This window comes from Ceratotherium simum, chromosome 1 (assembly GCF_057802395.1).
Source record: "Ceratotherium simum simum isolate JZ-2026a chromosome 1, ASM5780239v1, whole genome shotgun sequence".
Classification (NCBI taxonomy): domain Eukaryota; kingdom Metazoa; phylum Chordata; class Mammalia; order Perissodactyla; family Rhinocerotidae; genus Ceratotherium; species Ceratotherium simum.
Genome location: NC_141900.1, coordinates 110,651,788 through 110,668,136, shown reverse-complemented (window position 1 = coordinate 110,668,136; position 16,349 = coordinate 110,651,788). Strand labels below are relative to the sequence as shown.

Sequence of the window (16,349 nt, the reverse complement as noted above, 5' to 3'; positions counted from 1 at the left end):
GCGCACTTAACCACTATGCCACGAGGCAGGCCCCAGAATTCTCCTACTCTTATATCCCTATTATAACTGAGCACAAAATTCAAGAGAATTTATTTACTTGTATTATTTTTATACAAAGACAATTTGTAATACTAAAGCATAATGCAAAATGTGTCTGACTAGACATTCAAACAATGCCAGAAGAAGCTCAAGAAAGTTTTAAGAAACCACGGCAGGGTTGGCAGAGGGCATTTCAATGGAGTAACTCCTTGTAATTTAGACTTGTGTGTCACTTTATGCATGACTAAGGAAATTGTTCATAAAAATACATTTTCGTGGTGGAATTTTTAAAATCTAGTAATAAATGTGACAATATTTTAAAGCTGTTCTAAAAACAAGTAGAAATATTCTCAGAAAAAAGCATACTGAACACGACTCTCTATTTCCTTTAAAGTTTAGTTGAACAAACACTAAAATGTTTTGTTTTCATTCAAAAATAGTGATTTATTTCCTGGGAATATTGAAGCAATATTCTTGTAAAACAAATTATGTACAGAATATCTGCATTCTATCTACATAAACACACATGCACAGATGTAAAAGCGTCCCCTTAGCAATCACGTCTTTTCCGTCTGGGTCACTACGTAGCCTCGTCCTCTCGACAACACCAGCTGTTTTGCACTCTCCTCATTTCTACAAGGCTTCCTGCAAAAGCAGACGCAGCTTCCTCTGCTCGTCTTCCACCGGGGTCACCCACTCCTTCTTCAAGAACTGGACGTCCATGCTGCCGGAGGCTTTGGCCAGCACCAGGGCCAGGAAGCTGCCGCTGGTCTTCTCTGGTTCACCTACGACGGTCATGGCCACCAGCCTGAAAGTGAGAAGCAAACACTGTGTGATTCTGAGTCTCCCAAATGATCCCCAAGGGAAGAGTAAAAAGGAAGAGAAATTCTAAAAATTTCAGTAATAGTCAAAATAAAAGGTTAGACCGGAAATAAACGTAAAAAAATCTACAGAAACTTTTCTGAAAACATATTTCTGCATTTAGAGTTCGCTGGACTGACCGCCTGTGAAGGTGGTTGTTAAAGATGAGCTGGAATCCCCCACCATCCCCTGACTTCAGCAGGATAACTCGCTTTCAGTGGGACTAGCACCCTCCCGCCTCCCGTCTCCTCAGTTCAAGAGAAAACGCCCTCCCTCGTGGGTTCTCAGGCTGAGCTCAGCAGTCCACAAGCCCTTCCCGTACCCCCAGAGCCTAGAGCTAGGGGGTCCCTGTGTGAGGGTCCCTGGTGTGGGGGTCCCCATGTGAGGGTCCGTCCCCACTATGGAGTCCTCTGTCAGGGTTTGCAATGTAAGGTCCTCAGTGTGGGGGTCCTCACATGGGGTCTGCAGTGTGGGGGTCTCTGGTGTGGAAGTCCCTGTGTGGGGGCCCTCACATGGGGGTCCCTAGTGTAAGGTCCTCAGCACAGGGGTCCTCAGTGTGGAGGTCCCTACACTGGGGTCCCTGGTGCCTCATCCTTGGCCCTCCCCACTCCTCCCTGAGCGATCTCATCCACAACTGGGTCTTTGATTAAAGGACAAAACTCACAACCCTGTGTCTCCAGCCCAGACTAATGCCCCAAGCTCTCCATCCAGCTGGTGAACGGCAACGCCATCCGTCCCTTACATGGCCGTCAAGAAACCTGGAGCCATCCTGACAGCCCGATCTTGCTCCCTGTGTCCCTTCATCATCCCATTTCTCCGACCAGGTCCCATCTCTAATCTCATCCTCCCGCAACCCCAGCTGACAAGAGACTCAACAACGCACATCCCACATCCACTCAAGGCCTCCTGGCTGCCCAAGGCCACCCCAGATCCCAGGTCCCACACCAGCACCTGCGGTTCTGGCCTCTCAGGATAGTCTCCACCCCTTAGCCTGTAAGACTCGACTCAGCACCGTCACCCAGAGGCCTTACTGACCCCCCGACTGTGCCTAGTTCAGTCAGGGACCCCTCAGCATCCTGGGAACACCTCCATCACACACTTGTCACAGCTTTAACCACAAAGAAACCACACTTAACCCACACCCACCTCAGTGCGGCGCCCCCGTCCTCTGCAGTGACCGGGGCACAGGAGACGGGGTCTGACGGGATCCACAACCGGAGAAGGACAGAGCATGAGCCCCTCTCGAGTGCCTGAGACTCCCCAGTGTGGTCCCATGAGGTCTGACTGCCCACTACTATTCCATAAACCTGTGCCCACAGCCCAAAAACCCACCAACCCCCAGGCCCCTGTGACGGGAGCAAGGCACACCCTGACGGGGACCTGGCCACCAACGTACTTCCACATCTGCACATACCTGGGCAGAGACCAGACCGAGCCCTCTGAGCAGTGCAGGCCCCTGCTCTGGAGAACCCACAGCATTATTAGGGGAGGGGGAAGGGGAGAGTTAAGCCTTCATGAGACCACAAAAGGAGCAGACCATGAAAAATTACAAGTCATCACAATTTTCACTAACTACTTAATACTTTAATACTGTAAGTTAGCATAAGTGAGGCCATCTTGTTACACTAAATGGCCCCAGCCCCTCCTCTGTGTGACTACTCACTGCTCTGCACATACTCTAAAAAATTCACGTGCTCTCCTGATTTATGGCCTCTGCTTATGTATGTACTCCCCAATAGCTTGATAAATTAAAACTTTGTTCTATGAGTGTCTCTCCAGGAACAGGCTGACCACAGGCAGGAAACACACCTACCAGGTAGCCCTCACAGCTGACAGAAGAATGGAACAATGTGATGCCCAGAGCCCATCACACCTGAGGACCAACATCCCTGGACCCCCTCCTCACTGCCCATTTTCCCTATATAACTGCCTCAAGATTCTGTAATCCTTGAGGATGGTTTTTTGAGACATTAGTCTGCCATCTTCCCAGTTATGCTGGCTAATCAAATTAAAACTTCCTTTCTCGATCCCTAACTCATTGTGATTAACTGGCTCAGATCATGGTGAGCAGCGTGAGGCCACTGCTCAGTAACAACACTGCTGTTCAATTACCAGTGTAGAACAGAGCAAAGCTGAACTGCCACAAACTTGGAAACATCAGTAACGGATGATGAACATGAAACACTTCCCCAGCATCGGGACTGTGACACTGAGCTTGGTGTGCAAGGGACGGACAGATTTAACTGTGTCCAAATTTAAAAAAACATTAAAATAGATGTAGAAACACCAGTCAGTACTATCACTGGCCAATTTTTTTAAATGTCCTTCAGATTTGTGAGCTGGACAGAATCCAAGGACAGAGGGCAGAACACAAAAACCTAAGTCAGGTTCAACACCCAGCTGCCACCACCTCCCTGTCAGCCCAAAGCTGCACCCCACTCCCCACGCGCTCACCACCCACTCCCCACGCACTGGCCACCCACTCCCCACGCACTCACCACCCACTCCCCACGCACTGGCCACTGGACCTGCTTCTGACCAGGAGCAAGCAGGGTAGTTATCATTATGGATTTTAACTTAACTTTAATTCTTCCTTCTATCTAAAACTGTTGCCTTTTAAACTCTATTAGTTTCTTCTTGTTCTGTTTTTCTTTATCGCTGAACAATTAAGCACTTTCTGTGAATATTACTTCAACTTAAACACTGCTGCTAACCACTGAGACAAGAGGTGTCTAGGGAGAAGAATGTTCTAGATCATTTCGGAAGCCTCTCCGCTGCTCCACTCTGTGCTCAGCTCCAGCCCAGCTGCCCTCTCCTGAGACCCGGACACACTGGCCGACCACCACCAGGGCCCCTGCTACTCCCTACTCCTCTCTCGGCCACCCCCACCTGGCCCCCACTGGCATAGGCCACCCCAGGACTAGTGTGCCCGCCCCCGGCCCGAGACCCCCGACTCCGAAGTCTGTGCCCAAACATCCCCTTCTCAGGAAGGCCTTCCTTTCCCTCCCCACTTAAAATCCCAGCACCTCCTGCCCACATCTGTGCCCCTCGTTTTACCCCTCCCATCACACACTGTGCCACTTGCCTACTTAGTTTATTTTGTTTATGACTCATCTTGCCCCACGAGGATGTGAGCCCACTGACTGGTTCACTATTGCAACCCTAGTGCCTGGAGCAGTGCCAGGCACATAGTGGGCGCTCAATCAATAGTTGTTTTCATCTATCGTCAATTAGTTCATCACAAAGGAGCCAAGAACACACTATGAGGAAAGGACAGTCCCTTCAACAAATGGTGTTGGGAAAACTTGACAGCCACATGTAAAAGAATGAAACTGGACCAGTACCTTACACCATTCACAAAAATTAACTCAGAATGGATTAAAGACTTGAACGTAACACCTGAAACCATAAAACCCCTACAAGAAAACATAGGTGGTAAGTTCTCTGACACCAGCCTTGGAGATGATTTTTTGGATCTGACACCAAAAGCAAAGGCAACAAAAGCAAAAATAAACAAGTGGGAACACACCAAACTAAGAAGCTGCACAGCAAAGGAGACCATCAAGAAAATGAAAAGGCAACCTATGGAATGGAGGAAATATTTGCAAATCATATATCTGATAGGAGGTTAATATTCAGAATATACAGTCAATGACAGACCACATACACGACAGTGGTCTCATAAGATGAGTACCATATAGCCTAGGTGTGTGGTAGGCTATACCACCTAGGTTTGTGTAAGTACACTCTATCGTGTTCGCACAACGACAAAATTGCCTAACAATGCATTTCTCAGAACGTGTCTCCATCATCAAGCGATGCATGACTGTATGAAAAACTGATACGACTCAACAGCAAAAAAAAATCTGATTAAAAAATGGGCAGAGGCCCTGAATAGACAGACATTTTTCCAAAGAAGACATACAGATGGCCAACAGGTACATGAAAAGGTGCTCAACGTCACTAATCATCAGGGAAATACAATTAAAAACGACAATGAGATATCACCTTACACCTGTTAGAATGGCTATTATCAAAAAGACAAGAGAACAAGTGTCAAAAGAATAAGGGAACCTTTCTGCACTGTTAGGTAGGAATGTAAACTGGTGCAGCCACTATGGAAAACAATATGGAGGCTCTTCAAAAAATTAAAAATAGAACTACCATATGATTCAGCAATTCTACTTCTGGGTATTTATCTGAAGAAAATGAAAACACTAATTTGAAAAGATATCTGAACCTCCATGTTCATAGCAGCAGTATTTACAATAGTTAAGATATGGAAACAACCTAAGTGTCCATCAATGGATGAATGGACAAAGAAAATGTCATATGTATTATATAATGGAATATTATTCTGCCTTAAAAAAGAAGGATCCTGCCATTTATGACAACATGGATGGACCTTGAGATAGAGAAATAAGAAAAGACCATTATGGTAGAGAAATAAGTCAGAGAAAGACAAATACTGTATAATTTCACTTAGATGTGGAATCTAAAAAAAACAAAAAGAACTCACACAGAGGACAGATTGGTAGCTGCTAGAGGTAGGGGGTTGGAGGTGGATAAAATGGGTGAAGGGGGTCAAAAACTACAAACTTCCAGTTATAAAATAAATAAGTCACGAGGATGTGATGTACAGCGTGGTGACTATAGTCACTAACACTATATTGCATATTTGAAAGTTGCTGAGAGAGTAGATCTTAAAAGTTCTCACCACGAGGAAAAAATTCCATAACTTCATATGGTGATAGAGGTTAACTAGACTTATTGTAGTGACCATTTCCCAATACAAATATTGAATCATTACGTTGTACACCTGAAACTAATGTAACGTTGCATGTCAATTAGTCAATTATACCTCAATAAAAATAAATACATAAATGTTTGTTTTATTAAATAACTGACAAACTTTTTGGAATGAATTGTATGTGCATTATGTGTTTATAAGTGAATCACAGTCTATATTTTGATGATGTGTTTTTTTAATAATTCAAATAATGTAAGTATACCTAGTACTGGAACTACATAAATACATAAATGCAATTCTTAATTTTTTTCAAGTCTTATCAGTATATCCCTAACATTCTGTCAAACTACTTTCTGTTTTTGATCATTTTTTATCCTCCTCTTTCCTTTACAGAAGGGATGTGGAATACAGCTTGGTGGTTCCCCGCCCTCCCCAGGTTATAACAAGCCTTCACAGCAGGAGAATTTATTGACAAAATAAAATCTCAAGAAAAGAGATAGATGAATAGACAAAGTGGCATCAAGAGAGATCCTTCAAAATGAAAGCTTTTATAAATATTTGAACTTTCAATTAAATAAAACAAGGACAAGGAATGATCTAAAGCGTACCAATGACAATCCCCATGTCTTACATTCACATGAATGGGTTTCACACTAAGCATTGTAGAGGCCACACGGGACTTGGTCTGACTCTGACATCACTTTGGGGCATAGGAATGACATCAATGTGAAATTATACAAATTACTAACTCCCATGTAGTATCATTTTTTAGAAACTAGAAGGAATACTTTACGCCTCAGACATATTCTGAATTTATAAGACTAGTAAATGAACATAACTATGGAGCTCACAAAAGTTTTTTTATTTATAGAATGATAATGATGAGGAAACAGTTCAGTATGAATACTTTAATCCATAGACTATTCTGGACCAAATATGAAATAAACACATTTTAAAGTGTTTTTTTGTGGGTGTGTGTGAGGAAGATCGGCCCTGAGCTAACATCTGCCAATCCTCCTCTTTTTGCGGAGGAAGACTGGCCCTGGGCTAACATCCATGCCCATCTTCCTCTGCTTTACAGGGGACGCCTCCACAGCATGGCTTGACAAGCGGTGCGTCAGTGCGCGCCCAGGATCCGAACCGGCGAACCCCGGGCCGCCGCAGTGGAGCGCGCGCACTTAACCGCTTGTGCTGCCGGGCCGGCCCCTTAAAGTGGTTTTTAAAATATTACTAAAATATATAAATATACAAATATATAATATTTAAATGTAAATATAAATAACAACATGTTAAAGTGTAGCAATGGGCCAGCCTGGTGGCGCAAGCAGTTAAGCGCACGTGCTCCACTGCAGCGGCCCTGGGTTTGCCGGTTCGGATCCCAGGCATGCATCGATGCACCGCTTGTCAAGTCATGCTGTGGCAGCATCCCATATACAGTAGAGGAAGATGGGCATGGATGTTAGCCCAGGGCCAGTCTTCCTCAGCAAAAAGAGGAGGACTGGCAGATGTTAGCTCAGGGCCGATCTTCCTCACACACAAAAAAAATAAAAATTAAAAAAAATAAAGTGTAGCAACCTTATGCATAAATTAAGTAAGAACAACCATCAAGGATGCTTCTGCAAACAATTACGTGTGAGAGCTCATCATGGTTTCATCAGACTTACCTGTCTGGAGAGATGGGTTGTTTGGCTACGGGACCCAAATCACTTTCAAGGAGGTCCCAGATATAAACACAGGACTTGTCATCCTGGACCAGAAACACAGCAGGCCGCGTCCAGGACCACTGCAGGCTGGTGACTGCGTGGCCGTGCGTGCTGTCGTTCCACTGCATGAGCGGGCACTCGGAGGTCAGCTGGTATAACCTGATGCTCCCATCAGAGCAGCCGGCCTGGAGGGAGTAGAAACTGTTGATCATGGGTCTTTTTTCTTTTTTACTCAATCTCAGCAGCCAGGGAAATTTTTCAGAGCATTAGCTTTCTTCACTTTGTACAGCAACAACATTTGGTTTTCCAGACATGGAAATGTTTTGCAGAAATAAAATTGTAACATGTTTTCCAGACACAAAATTATAACATTAAATCTGTCCTCACAAATGACAAAGGTGAACATTCACCTTGGAGATTCTGATACACTTTGCACCCCCTTCCCCTCCCCAAAATGGCTAATAATCGATGAATTCAGTCAGTATATAAATAGGTATTTATTTTTAACAAAGTTGAATATTACTGGTTCAAGCATAGGCCATTAAGATTGGCTCCATAGAAATAAATAAGCCACTTTAAAGATTTTATTTATTTTATTTTTTCCCCCCAAAGCCCCAGTAGATAGTTGTATGTCATAGCTGCACATCCTTCTAGTTGCTGTATGTGGGACTCGGCCTCAGGATGGACGGAGAAGTGGTGCCTCGATGCACACCCGGGATCCGAACCCGGGCCACCAGCATTGCAGCGCGCGCACTTAACCACCAAGCCACAGGGCCGGCCCTAAATAAGCCACTTTAAAAAAAATTTATATACATTTGCACCAATAATATTGGTGGTTATATATTCCCCTGAGATTCAAATTTCCATAAAACAAAACTTTGCTGGTTTAGTAAAAGACCAAATTTTTAGCTTAGAAAGAGAAGCTTTATTCCCTTTTACTCAATATATTTTATATTTCACATACTCAAAAAAAGCAGAGGCATGAATTAGCAATCACAAAAGGTTCTGGTAGTCTAGGATTGAGTAAATAAACAAACATATTGTGGAAAACGGGAGCCAGGATTCCCACCATCAGGGTGGGCAGAGGGAACCCTGAGTCAGCCTGCAATTAGAGACATGGGTGTGAGAACCCAGTCCGTGACACGCAGATAGACATCGAAGTGGGTATCAACGCTGTGTCCCACATGAGCACTTCTCACTGTCCAGATCTTGGTTTCTAGATATTTTTCTCCTAACAGGAGACAGGACTCCTTGGAGAAATGGCTGATTCTGAAGCTTATGGCACCAGAAAGCAAAGAAGGGCTCAGAGAGTGATGTCAGAAGGACACAAGAACCCCTCAAGGGACGCCCCTGGGACAAGCTGAGCAGCAGCATGCACAAGGCAGTGAGTGGACAGAGTAAAAAGCCACATGTCCACATCTACAGAAGAACTAGGTGCATACATGCCCACACAGCAGAGAAGGCAGTCCTCCTACCAGCGGACAGCCAACTAGTAAACAGAGAGTGAACAATGGGACTAGAAAACCACCATTTGCCAATCACCTAATAACAGAGGCAGGCCGGTATCATGACGGATGCCAAGACCAGCAAGGGAGAATCTGAGATTCTCACAGCGTCCACTTGTCTCCCCACAAAACGCTCATTAATCATAATGGGAAACACGGTGACCCCACAGTGGAGAGAGCAGCAGACACAGGTCAGAATGTAAAACCAGAACCTCACACAAACCCAAACTGAGGAGCGTTCTACGCCCCTGAAAAATGTCAAGGTCATGAGAGATGGAGGAACTGTCCCAGATCAAGAGAGACTGAAGAGACACAATAACTGAATGAGATGCCTGACCTGGGTTGTTATTTTGCTTATAAAGGACACTATTGGGACAATCGTGAAATCTCAATCAGATCTACAGATGAGGTAACAGGATTGTTCCAGTGCTCACTTCCTGACGATTAGGACTGGACTGTGGCTACAGGAGAATGGTCCTGCCTTTATGAAACCAACATTCAACTATTCAGGGATGGAGTATCAGGTCTGCAACTTGCTCTCAGACATTTAAGCATGTAAAATCCCCACACAGGGAGAGCGAGCACGGAGCCATATGTTAAATGTGTGACATGTGGGGGACCCATGCGGCAGGCAGGAATCCTCTGTGCTCTTCTCGTAACTTTTCTATGAGCCCGAAATTATGTCAAAACAAACAGTTTTAAGAAGATCCATTCAACAGCCCCGTGGAAGGATCTGCGCTGACTGCACAGACAGACCTTCAGAAAGCTGAGGAGGGAGTCATGGAACAGAAGTGCACGAGTAAGGGACCAGCTCAAATGGATGTCTGCAGGTGTCCTGCTGCCCAAACAGAAACCATGCTTTAAAGGAACGGTGCTTCTTACCAAGAATATTGGTTCTCCAAACGGTGAAAAATCAATCACGTTCACTTTCACTGGTCTCATACCATGTTGGTGGGCTTTGAACAATCTGGGAGATACTCTCAAATCTTGTCTGGTGCCATGGCTTATGAGACCCTAGTAAGAAGATGACCAATGGTGACTAAAGAAAAGTATTAGGTACAAGGTTGGATAAAGCTATTATTCTTGAAATAATTTAAACAACATTCTAATAAAAGTAAACAGTAAGTTAATCTTTAATGAAGATATTTATCAAGCAACTCCAAGAAAGAAGAAAGAGTTACAGAGCAAAATTTAAAATATCACTCACCACATCTGTGCCAACAATAAAGTGATTTGGATCCGAAGGCAGGAATTTAACATTCAGTGTTTGTGTGAACCCCCAAAATTCATAACCTTTATGGGAAAGGCTGGAAAAAAATCACAAAGATGAACAAATGGATAGTTTTGAAACTGTAAGGATAATGATGACCCATAACACATTTACCACTTATCATGTGTCATTAGATATGCAATAGGCCACTCGGTGTCCCATCTCTTGTTCTCTGTTACTGAGCTCTTGATAATTTCTTCAGCTCTATCCTCCCATTCACTAATTCCTTCTTCAGCTATGTCTAATCTGCTATTTAACCATTCGCTAACTTTTAAATTTCAGAGCTAACAGTTTCACTTCTAAAAATGTCTTTTAGGTTGTACAATTATCTCGACTTGTTGGTGTGCTGATCCTATTCCTTGTATCATGGTGGATGTCTCCTCATGCTTATAGTTTTTGTAATTTTCCTTTGTCAACTGCTGCTTCCTGTGGGAACGCTGTGAGTCCAGCCTGTGGAAGTATTCTGCCCACCAGGTAGCTGTCCCCATGTTTTTATGGTGAGCCCACTGTGGGGCCACTGGTCTCAGACTCTGATGCTAACTTCCCACCTTGCAGATCCCAGAGTACAACACCCAGAGTTTGGGATTTTTGGTCTTCCACACCCCGCTGTCTTCCGTGGGCTTGGGTGTGGCTTTCTGAGTTTCTCTCTCACCAAGGGGCAGCAAATCCCAGAGTCCTGGCAGAGGTCTCAGTTCTAGCTCCCTGCCTCAGGCAAGCCCAGTGCATCACTGGTCCTGCACAGGCTCGAGCCCAGCACAGCCACAGAGGTCTACAGCAGCACAGCCCGACAGCCCAGCCCCACACCACGCAAAAGCTTGCACGCTGACTTCAAGTTCCAGCCTTGTTCTAGTATTTTCCTCTCTTTCTCTTTAAAAACTCTATTTACTTTATTGTTGGTTTTTTACCTTACACAGTGTATTATTTGTAGCAGGAGAGGGCCCACGGCTGCTCCTTCTGCCACACTACCCTAGTCAGAAGTCAGGAACCTGGCCACTCTCTTCTCACACCCACGTTCAGGACTGCAAATGTCACTCGTCAGCAGAGGACTCCCACATCTGAGCCTCCAGCTGAGATCCCTGCTGTGGAGCCAACAGCCTCCTGGTCATCTCCACGAGCACCACAAGCTTGCCCGCCCTAGGCTGAGCAGATCTTGGCCCTCCCACTCCTCACAACCCTCTCCTTCCCACCTATTCTCATCTTGTGCGTGGTACCCAGTACTGGAGGCAGACTCCTCCCTCTGACTGTCCCTAGAACCAGTCAGTCTCCAGGTTATTCCAATTCCATCCTCTAACTGAAACTCACCCTCTAAAACCCACACTGGTCACCTTGGCTCACACCCTCATCTTCCACATCAATCCCTACAACGGCCTCCCAACCAGTCTCCCTGACTCCAGTCTCCCTTCCACTGTTCCAACCTTACACTGTGGCCAAGTTGATCTTTCTAACCACATATAAGACACACCACTCCCTGCCTTAAAATCCTGTAATGGCTCCCTCTTGCCTTCAGGAGAATTGTCTAACCCATCCAGCACAGCAAACACTCTTTAGGGTCTGGCCGCTGACTCGTTCTGGTCTTTCTCAACAGCAAACCTACTGGCAGTTTCCTAAATGTGTCACGAGTCTTCATGCCTCTGGACCTCCCGTGCGCTGCTCCCCTGACTGGAGGACCCTCCTTGTCTAGCTCCCATCTTAGCTGTCACCTCTCCAAGAAGTCACCATTTCACTCTATCCCTCAACCCATCCTCTCCTCTGAGCTCCCAGACGCCATGTGCATGCCCCAACAGAGCACCTCACACACATGTCATAACCACGGTGAATGAGGGCTTGTTGCCCCAGCTGCCAGGGGTGCTTCATCCAAGTCACATGCTCTCCGGGGATGCCCACGGTCAATGACTGATGGGAGAGAGGGCATAAAGGCGTGGCAAGGTCACCTCTGGAAAGCTGTTCCAGCTCAGAGCACCTGTGGCCGGGCGGCTGTCCTGGGGCCTGTGTCACAGCTCACAGCTCACCTCCTCCTCGAAGTCCAGGTCTGCTGCCTCGCCCCCTTCCCCAGGTGCTGATCCCAAGGGATCACCTTAAAAACATCCTCCCACTAAACTCCATTCCTCTGACATGCAGGGACCCTGAGGGAAGGGACGCCATGCCACAGTGCTGCAAAGCCTGGCATGGAGGACACTCTCAACACAGCTGACTAAAGTCTGAATGGACATTTAGTATACATAAGTCTAGAGAAGACAATGCCAGGAATTTGGAGGAAAAACTTGACATCAGCTACATGAGGCTGCCACTCGCCCAGGAATCACCCATGTGCACAAAGGACCAGGGGGTCTGTGACCAGCCTAGGAATCACCTGCGGTTTGCTCTGCAATGTTATTAGATGACTTGTTTAAACATAACTGATTCCTTGCCATAATTATATTTAAAGCAACTGAAGGTGATTTATAATCTCAAAGCATGTACAAATTCATTAATACAACCCAGAAGTATTCTGTCTGACGACGAGGAATCAAGCTGACACCAAAATTTTTCCAAGGGTAAACCGCATGCTGACAGCCCCTGACTGTAGTAAATGACAAGAAAAGATATCTTCAGGAAATAAATTAACATGGAACATATATACCACCAACAGTATTTGTACATTTAACAAGAATTCTTACGTCATATTAAGTTATATGAGTAAAAGCAGAAACCTAAATTTTTGAGTAAAACTTTCATATTAATGTTTCTGGTTCCTGAAATTTATCTGTATAAGTTTAACTTCAGGGTTGTATTAAAACTGGATGAAAAACAGTCAAACAGTACCAATTTATAAGATAGAAAATATTTTAATTAAAGAAAAAACCGTAGCTCTACACCTGGCAATTGTATGTATTACATCGACTCATTAACAATAAACTAACCAGCAAATAAACTATTGAGCAAAACACAACGTGAGCAGCTGGACCTCTTCCACACAAACCTGACCAGGCACTCACTGCAGACGCAGTGAGCCAACGAGGCTTCCTCTTGTGGGACAAAGGCCTTTGTGAGAAAGGGGAATTGCTGTGGCTCAAGGTGGCGCACTCTCACCTGTCACTCAGCTGAATCACAGCGCTGTGCACTAATTTTATCCTCCCTCCAGGTATTAAACCTAAAAATAGAAAAACCAGAAATAAATGCCCCTAAATACAAGTTAAACCAAAATCCATTTACAGTTGCTGGGAATCATTTTTCACTGCTTAAGTCTCTGTTAGGAAATAGTATCTGAACATAAATCAACAAAGCGTATTCCCAATGCAGTGAGGCTGCTGTTGCCTTACGATAGGAATTAAGAGTCTGCAGTCCAGAACCTTACGGGAAAAGCACTGGTGGAAGCAAGATCCAGAAGCCTTTACCTTTTCAGATTTGATAAAATAAGGGCAGTACACTAAGCAAAACCATCAGTATTTAACGCACCCTAGGTTCCAACAGAAACACTGTGTGTAAATATCCACTGGTGTCTCACCTCCTCAGAAACACTCAGGGCCTCCCTCCTCTCAACCTCGGAGTCGCGCCTAGAGACCTGCCTGCTCGCAGCAGAAAGCACGCTGGTTGCACGCACTCCTCAGCGGACGGTCACTTCTTACCACTCCTCAGCATGTCTCCCCCTTCTCTTGAGCACAGAGCTACGAATCCTCCCCTGGACTTCCCAGAGGGTTTACGGCCATATTTCTGAGCCCTGGGCCATTCAGTGGCTTTGCCCACATCACCTCCTTTTTTGTAATTACTGCAAAGGAAGGACCTAGAAATTTACATATATTAAAACCCAAATTCTGGGCAAGATACTGTCTAGAACATTGGGAGTAGCTGAATCAAAAGTATATAAACAAATTCAACTTACACAGGATGGGACTCCGTCACGGTTATAAATCTGATGCGAGAACGTGCAGTGCTTCTGTTCACAGATCTGAAGCCGCCCTCCCTCTCCCCCAGCACACTGCTCACCCAGAGTCACTCCAGTGCTGACAGTCTCAGCCCAACTGTCACCTCCTTGGGATGTCTCCCCTGACTGGGCCCTCAGCCCTTGAGAAGCACTTCTTCCGGTCTAGCAATCACATCACCAATGGCCGTGGCCTGACACGTGGCCGTGTCTATCTCCCCAGGAGACGACACTCCCCTTGTTTCCCTGGCACCTAGGATGACACCTACACATTCGGAGAACACTCCACCAACGAATGAAGGAAAGACCACGCTGATTAGTTCTAACCACGATCTGAGTTCTCCAACCGGCCACTAATCTAAGGCACACACAACAGGGCTTGGAACCACCCCAGGCTCTCCTGAGGGCATTTAACACCCAGAGCTTTTCCAGCACTCCTTGCTGGCATGAATGTCATCCCCTTTTCCTAAAAGCAAAGTTGGAACATGGTCAGAGTTTGGATAAGTGGTTCACAAATAAAGGGAGTTTTTATACAGCAACATTTAACAATGAAATACACACCGCCCTATAACCTCTGTTGTGTGACTATCCCATACACACTACAAACTATCTTTATGCAAAATGACTTTGTCTCCACAGGCAGATTATGAACCAACTGTGGGCAGAGACTCTTTAATTCCTATCACCATCCCAAAAAATTCCCAAAAAATGCCTTGGTCACCACCCAAGTGAGCAGCACAGCCAGCCTCAGGACGCACTCTCAAAGTTGCGGTGTTCTTGGGTCTGGGGCATAAGCAGAGTGAGGGCAGGGTCAGCTCTAAGACTGACTGTGCGTCCTGCCCCATCATTAACCCACATCGAGGAGGGGACTGAGACCCTCCCAGGCCCTGTCCTGTTCTAACCTTCCAAGATCCTAGGAGCAACCTGAAAGTCTCCAACAGACACACACAGTACAAACATTTCAAAATAAGCAGATGCTATTTGAAGAAAACACTGATAAAAATGGTCACTCCACCTCAAAACCGTTTGCCCGTGAAATCAGCGAAACAATTCGTCTTGCTGTTATTGAGGTTGGAGTCCACAGTGACTTCCAAGTCACGTCACCGACACTTCACCGCACACACAGTGTTCGCTCCACTGCTACAAAAAGCCCTTCTCGAATTACGAGAAGTTGGGAACAAAGTCAGTGTTGCTCCCATCACATTTTTTGCCAGACGTACCCAGAGCACACCCGACACAACAGGGTGAAGGGAAGGTTCTGTCCTAGAACGTGAGTGGTCGGAGCAACCGAGGTGAACCCAGACCTCATGATGCAACAGACTGGACTGTTCCAAGATCACTGAGTCCTTTCTGAAACTGAAAATCACATTGCGTGGCCTCAAACACAGCAAACTGTGACAGATAACTCAGTCACTTCCGCTCCCCAGACACCAGACCATTCGTGCCCTTTGCCAACACTAATCCGAGATCTTTGGGGAGTCACATGGGGTGAGTAATGTGCCAAAACCCAACGGAAAAAGCCCACCTGAGCACAGCCCAAGACCTAGACTCTGAGTGCGTCAGAAAAGGCACGTCCCGAGCTCACCGTCCCTTACGGGACAGGAGGACACACCGGAAAAGGCACGTCCCAAGCTCACCATCCCTTACAGGACAGGAGGACGCCCTGGGAAAGGCAAGTCCAGAGCTCATCGTCCCTTACCCCGGGAAAGGCACATCCCGAGCTCACCGTCCCTTATGGGACAGGAGGACGCACCAAAAAAGGCACATCCCCAGCTCATCGTCCCTTACGGGAGACACACAGATATAAACAGAGCATATGCGATCTCACTGAAATGAAAACACCCAGTCAGCTAGAACAGCACTTAGTCACTCTGACTGAGATGCCTGTTCAACAGTCAATAAGGTTATAAAATAGACAAGTGTAATGTTTTTTTCAGGTAGTTAATTACTTATTTTTAAAGCTGTTGTTGGTATCTTTAATCTCTATTCATTTTAGCAAACAATGACTAAAATTAATTTTTTATTTAATAGTTACCTAAATCACTCATTGAACCTGCAATGTCTGCCTTTGGTAATTCAACAACCACCTAGAAACAGAATATTGAAAATGAATATTAATAGTTTATAATTATGAAACAACCTAAGCCAAGTGTAGCTCTAACTGCGATTGCACACTATATTAGGCACTAAGAATGTCACTGCTCCAGAAACAAGACTGATTCTTAACTTCAGAGCCCATATTTTAAATAATAAAGATCGCTTTCTTGTCACATCTCATTTCTCTCCACTCAGGGATGCATCAACAGCCTCAGCGCATCCTCTA

At 45.5% G+C, this 16,349-nt stretch overlaps 1 protein-coding gene across 5 annotated transcripts in view; it reads right to left on the bottom strand.

Annotated features, from left to right (window-relative positions):
* Window positions 1–457: 457 nt before the first annotated feature.
* The window catches only part of DYNC2I1 (dynein 2 intermediate chain 1), a 66,613-nt gene continuing 50,721 nt past the window's right edge, over window positions 458–16,349 (bottom strand). For 4 of the 5 annotated variants that reach the window (XM_087433849.1, XM_014787589.2, XM_087433858.1 and 1 more), the window contains 6 exons: window positions 16,062–16,113; window positions 13,198–13,258; window positions 10,066–10,165; window positions 9,741–9,872; window positions 7,315–7,538; window positions 458–847 (listed from right to left, as the gene is read on the bottom strand). In XM_087433849.1, coding sequence (XP_087289975.1) covers window positions 673–847; window positions 7,315–7,538; window positions 9,741–9,872; window positions 10,066–10,165; window positions 13,198–13,258; window positions 16,062–16,113 — 744 coding nt within the window. In that variant the 3' untranslated portion in view covers window positions 458–672. The other variant, XM_087433869.1, reaches the window with a different exon arrangement.